Source organism: Nelumbo lutea, chromosome 1, assembly GCF_056320005.1.
Source record: "Nelumbo lutea isolate HS-2025 chromosome 1, American lotus-T2T, whole genome shotgun sequence".
In the NCBI taxonomy this organism is placed as follows: Eukaryota; Viridiplantae; Streptophyta; class Magnoliopsida; order Proteales; family Nelumbonaceae; genus Nelumbo; species Nelumbo lutea.
In genome coordinates, this window is record NC_142684.1 from 125,579,057 (window position 1) to 125,585,150 (window position 6,094).

A 6,094-nucleotide genomic window follows, 5' to 3' on the forward strand; every position below is an offset into this window, starting at 1 on the left:
CCCGAGGAGGGCCAAAGCATTTTCGGTGCCCGAGTTGCCACTCTCAAGAGCAAGGAAGCTGTCTTCCCTGCCGAGGTGTCAAAGTATGTTAGGATATCGCGCTTCAAGCTCGCTACCACTGCATGGGGTCATTTGATGGTGGTATTTTTCTAACTTTGCTTCTCTGCCATTGATGCTTTTCTTGCCTTACTGTTCAAATTATATATTTTTCTCAGTTTAATTAATTAATTTTTATATTTCTACACTTCCTTCTTGTGTTCTCTTGTCTAGATTTGAGTATATCAAATTTCCCTCGCTTCCCCGTGGATACGACCCGTTCTCATCCCTTTACTATGTTAGTATTTGTTTGAGAATCGAAAAATTTTATAAATATTTAACTGGTGTTTCGAAGTGCTTAACGACACATTTCGGATCACACCAATTCACTCGCTAGTTGAGTAGTCCGACCGTCAGATGGAGTTGTTACAAAACTTGGAGTCCAAAGCGAAAGTCTTGGAGGCCAAGGTTTTGGTTGCCAAGTCAAAAGTGGCAGAGTGCCAGCCCAAAATGATAAGGGATGTCAAGCTGGCGATGAAGCAAGAGGCAGAATCGAAGCGGAAGGAGGAGCATATCCACGAGCTAAAAAAGGAGATTGAGGAAAAGGAGGCTCTCCTTGCTGAGCGCGAGGCTATCTTCTCCTAGGAGCTGAAGGAAGTAGGAGATCACATTGTCTGAGCTTACAAGACTTCTTCGGAGTTCGATAGTTTTGTGAACGGAACAACTACTCTGACCTTCTACAAAGGTTTCAAGGTTTGCCACTAGCTGGCAAGGTGTGCATTTCCTCAGCTCGATCTTCGACCGCTCATGACAATTGGAATCTCGATAGAGACGGTGATTCAGGTGGCGGGTGAAGATCCAGACTTTGAAGAGGATGTGATGATGATGTTGATCTAGAGGCTGGAAATAGGTCAGGAAACTTTGACGCAGCGGCCGACGAGCTCATGGAGACTAATGAGGTTATTGCTGCGAATACATCAATGGAGGTAGACCCGACCAAAGAAGTCGAGATTGTGGAAGGAGAGGGCGAGGATCCCCATGAAGACTGAATTATGCCTCTTTTCATGGACCCCCTGTATATATAGTGTGTACCAAACCTTCGAGTTCGGTAGTAGTGCTCCTTGCTTTCTTTTCCATGTACTCCAAGCATCTCCCCATTAATGAAATGCAATAGTTCAAAAACTTTTGTGCACAAAATTTCTCTAAGTATAGATTACTCCCGAAGCGTCGAGCTGACGAGCTTGATCCGAGTAGGAATAATCTGGTGTCATTGTACACCGAGGTGAATAGACATTGTAGGGTATATGATCAACCTGTCTATACATGAGATACTTTTGATTTATCCATGCCAAAGCGACTGGGGTTTTTGGTTGCCTATGCCAAAGCGACTGGGGTTTTTGGTTGCCTATGCCAAAGCGACTAGGTCTTAGGATGCCTATGCCAAAGTGACTAGGTCTCGGTATGCTCATGCCGAAGAGGCGACTAGGTCTTAGTATGCCCATGTCGAAGAGGCAACTGGGTCTTAGCTTACTTATGCCGAAGAGGCGACTAGGTCTTATATTGTGTCAAGGTCTTTTATCAGCTTGACACCATAACCCTAAGGCTCTTGGAGTGACTTATGGTCCTCTCTCTAGGTCGTCGTCCTTTTGACTAGCTCGGTGATCTTGTGGACTTAGTAGTTTTTTAGTTGCGTTGGAGTCGTGAATTCACAGATAGTTTCTTCTCAGGTTGTCAACGTTCCAAGCTTGAGGTACTCATTTTCCTTCCATGGTCTCGAGCTTGTAGGTCTCTTCTCTGAACACCCATCTCATCCAGTATGGACTTTCCCATTTTGGATTGAGCTTACCCACACCGGGCTCAGGTACCATCACCTTGCATAGGACTAGGTTGCCAACTCAGAGTAGTCATTTCTTGACCCGGGCGTTATAATACCGAGCTACCTACTGTTAGTAAGCCGTAGTCCGGATGTAGGCAAGGTCGCGTACCTCTTCAACCAGGTCTAAGTTGATCCGAAGCTCCTCGTCGTTTGCCTCTTCGTCATATGCTTTGAGCTGCAACATCAGTACTTCAATCTCCGCTAGAATCATAGCTTCCGTTCCATACGTGAGGTTGAAGGGCGTTTTGCTGGTTGCAGTCTTGATGGTTGTCCGGTAGCCATGCCTTAGTGCTTTTTGGGCAAATGATTTGCCCCAAAGTGTCATCCGCATAACCGTTTCATGGATGTTGCAACGTAGGTAGGGGAGCATGAAGGACCTCCTATACAGTCGTCCGTCTATAAGGACGTACCGAGTTGATTGACACTCTACTCTCTGAGCTGCATTGCGTTCCGTTGGTAGGGTTCCATGGAGCAAATAATCGGCGAGCGGGTCAATCCAGCTCGGTTCTACTTGCAACATAAGAGAGACCTCTTCTACCCCCATCCCCCAAGAATGCTAGGACGAGGCAGGTCTTCTATGTACACAGTTTGCATGGTGTTGACATTGGTACTTGCCAATCGTGACAGGGCATCAGCCTCAGCATTTTCGGACCTCGGTATCTACCTGATGAAGCAAGAGCGAAAGCCCAATAGGATTTCTCTGACTTTGGCTAAGTAGGTTGCTATAGTTGCATTGCGAGCTTCAAAATTGTCATTGACTGGTTTACTACCAGCTGTTAACACTACAAGGTGTTAACGCCCATTTCCCTCACTAAGTTGAGCTCGACAATTAGTGCCTCATACTTTGCCTCGTTGTTCGATGCATCGAATCCAAACCAGAGAGCGCACTCTAGCTTCACCTCACTCAGGCCGTACAGTATTAGTCCAACACCACTTCCTCGTAGGTTAGACGAGCTGTCTACATGGAGGATCCAGGGCTCATCGTCCCAAGTTCATCCTACCCTAACCGAGACCGATGCCACATTAGTTGATGCCCCCAACCTATTAGCAGGCTCAGTCAGTTCAGGGGCCAACATGCTAAATGTACACTTTACAACGAATTCTGCCAAGACTTGGACTTTGATCGTTGGACGTGGCTCAAACCGGATGTCGTACTCGCTCAGCTCGATAGACCGCTTTGTCAATCTCCCTAACACCTTGGGCTTAAGTAGAATATGCCTTAGAGGTCTATTGGTGAGGACGATAATGGTGTGGGCTTGGAAGTACGGGCTTAGCTTCCGAGATGCTACTACTAACGCATACACCACTTCTTGATGTCGGGATACCTGGTGTCCGCATCTTGCAAAACTTTATTGACGTAGTAGACTGGTCGTTGGACCCGATCTACTTCTCTGATCAGTATCGAGCTGACCACCTCGTCACTTGCAGGGAGGTACAACTTCAATTCATCTCCTTCCTCAGGCTGGGTTAAAACCAAAGCAGTACTTAGGTACTTTTTCAGCTCATCAAACGTGAGCCAACACTCTTCGGTCAATTTGAAGTCTTTGGTCTTTTTTATTACCTTAAAGAAGGGTAGGCACAGACCCGCCAATTTAGACACAAACCGGTTTAGGGAAGCTACCCGGCCAATTAGCTGTTGGACTTCCTTTATTTTTTGGGGTGGTTGCATATCTAAAATGGCTTTAATTTTATCCGGATTGGTTTCGATGCCACGTTGATTTACTATGTAACCGAGGAACTTGCCCGACGTGACCTCGAAGACACACTTGTTCAGATTTAGCTTCATATTATACTTCCTTAGAATTTGAAAAACAACATTTAAATCATCAATTAAAGAATTAGAAAATTGGGTCTTTACAACCATGTCATCAACAAGACATTCCATTTTATTTCCAATCAAAGGCTCAAAGATCTTATTTACAAGTCACTGGAAAGTTGCTCTAGCATTTTTCAAACCAAAGGGCATCGCTTTATAATAGTACAACTCGTTATAAAAGCATTTTTTCCCTGGTTGGCTATGTTCATCCTAATCTGGTTGTAGCCAGAGTAGGCGTCCATGAAACTTAGCAACTCATGCCCCGAGGTTGCATCTACCAAGCGATCTATTCTGGGCAGGGAAAGTAGTCCTTAAGCCAGACTCTGTTCAGGTTGGTGTAGTTGACACAATGCACCACTTGCCGTTGGCCTTCTTCACCAGCACGGGGTTGGCGACCTAGCTCGGGTAATGGACCTCCCTGACGAAGTTTGCGATAAGGAGCTTCCCGACCTCCTCATCGACTACCCTCAACTGCTCCAGGGCGAGGTAGCGTTTTCTTTGTCTAACTGGCCTGATTAAAGGGTCCACATTTAATTTGTGAGTTATCACTCTAGGGTCAATTTCGGACATTTCTACATAGACCAAGCAAAAACATCTAAGTTATTGAGTAAGAAACTTACTAGTTGTGTCAAGAGTGGTTTGCTTATCAGGGCATCGATCTGGAGAGTCTAGGTTAGCTCGGTCTCAAAAACCGGTATGTGGAATGCTCCTCCATCGGGGTAGCTCATTCCTCGATATAGTCTGCTGGTTGCTCTAGTTCAATATCTTCCGCCAGCTTCGCTTTTCCCTTTATGGCAGCCACGTTTCACTTACAGGACTCGAGTTGATCGTCTCGTACAACCCCTACTCCGTAATCTGTTGGGAACTTCATAGCCAGATAGTAGGTTGATACTATCTCACGTAAGACGTGTGTGATGGGCCAACCTGTGATCACATTGTAGGGGGACGGAGTCACGACCACCAGGAAGGTATGCTCGAACAGCACGATGTTTGGCCACGTGCCCGCCTCCATTGGTACTGTGATCCGGTCAAGAGGCCTGACTTCTTCTCCACTGAAACCTACTAGAGGGGTATCCGTCGGCTTCAAATTGCTTTGCTGCAGTTGTAACTTGTCGAGGGTCCCTTTGAAGAGGATGTCGGTCGAACTGCCTAAGTCCACCAAGATCTGCTTCACTTCGAAGTCATTGATGATGATCTTCGTGATAAGGGCATCGTCATGAGGGTACTGAATCCCACAAGCATCGTCCTCGGTGAAGTAGATGGGCTCTTCTATCGGAGGTCGCTTTGGTGGGTTCTCTTCCTCATGCTCTAGTTCCCGGACCAAAGTCTTCCCTACTGCTATTGTGCACCCCGCTACAATGGATCCACCAGTGATCATATTAATCACTCCATGGATTGGTCTCTCTTCTAGCAGTTGTCGAGGTGGCTGCTCATTCTGTTTGTTGGTCTTTGGGGCATCTTTCCTTCGAGGTTCTTGCTGGTCTCGGATGAGTTCCTCGATCTCGTCACGGAGGATCTTGCAGTTCTCTGTGTTGTGACCATGGTCCCGATGAAAGCGACAGTAAACATTCAGGTTCCTAGTCATTGGGTCTCCCCATAGCCTGGGTGGTCAGCTAATAATGGAGGAGTCCTTCATGGCCATTAGGATCTCTCCTCGCTTCGCGTTGAGGGGAGTGTAGTTAGTTCTTTCTATAGGGGGTCCTAGAACGCCAACTCGACCTGTAGCTTTGGGAGGGGGACTTACTCTTCAAGCGCGAGGACTTGCTTCTTCTCCTCGGGGACTTTCTCTTTTTCCTTTTTTGCTTGTCGTTGCTTGTTCCTTCTTCTTCTCTCTTCCTCTTCTTGCCTTGCTGATTTTTTGTCTTCTGGTTGATTTCTTCTTCAGTGCTTATGAAGTGATCGGTCAGCTTTAGGAACTCAGTGATGGTCCTTGGCTTGTTCGCTACGACATGCCACTTAAAAACCTTATGAGTGATTCCCTTTCGAGCCGTGATGAGGCACACTGCTGGGTCGAGGTCCAGTATCTGCAAACACATTTCATTGAAATGCTTGATATAGCTTCGGATCGACTCTCCTTCCCTCTGCACCATGTTTGGAAGGCTCTCCTGCGACTTCGAACACTTCTTACTAGTGATGAAGTGGGCCGTGAACATGTCTGCGAACTGCGCCCAACTTTTGATGGAGCCCGGCGTGAGGTTCCTGTACTAGGTCCAGATTACGCCTCTGAAGGTGGTGAAGAAAGCCACGCACATACAAGCTTCGTCAGCCCCGGCAATATGCATCTAGGACTGGAAGGCGTCCACATGATCATTGGGGTCGAAAGATTCATTGTACTTGTCCAATGGTGGTACTTTAAAGTCCTTCGG

General features: G+C 46.8%; 1 protein-coding gene across 1 annotated transcript; it reads right to left on the reverse strand.

The window, feature by feature from the left end:
• Window positions 1-4,533: 4,533 nt before the first annotated feature.
• On the reverse strand, window positions 4,534-5,313 carry LOC148877371 (uncharacterized). Its single transcript, XM_088969783.1, has one exon. The coding sequence runs from the start codon at window positions 5,311-5,313 to the stop codon at window positions 4,534-4,536; it is 780 nt and encodes a 259-aa protein (XP_088825909.1).
• Between the last annotated feature and the right edge of the window lie 781 nt (window positions 5,314-6,094).

Excerpts from the sequence above, each read along its gene's own strand:
- LOC148877371 (XM_088969783.1), bottom strand. The coding sequence starts at position 5,313 with ATGACTAGGAACCTGAATGTTTACTGTCGCTTTCATCGGGACCATGGT.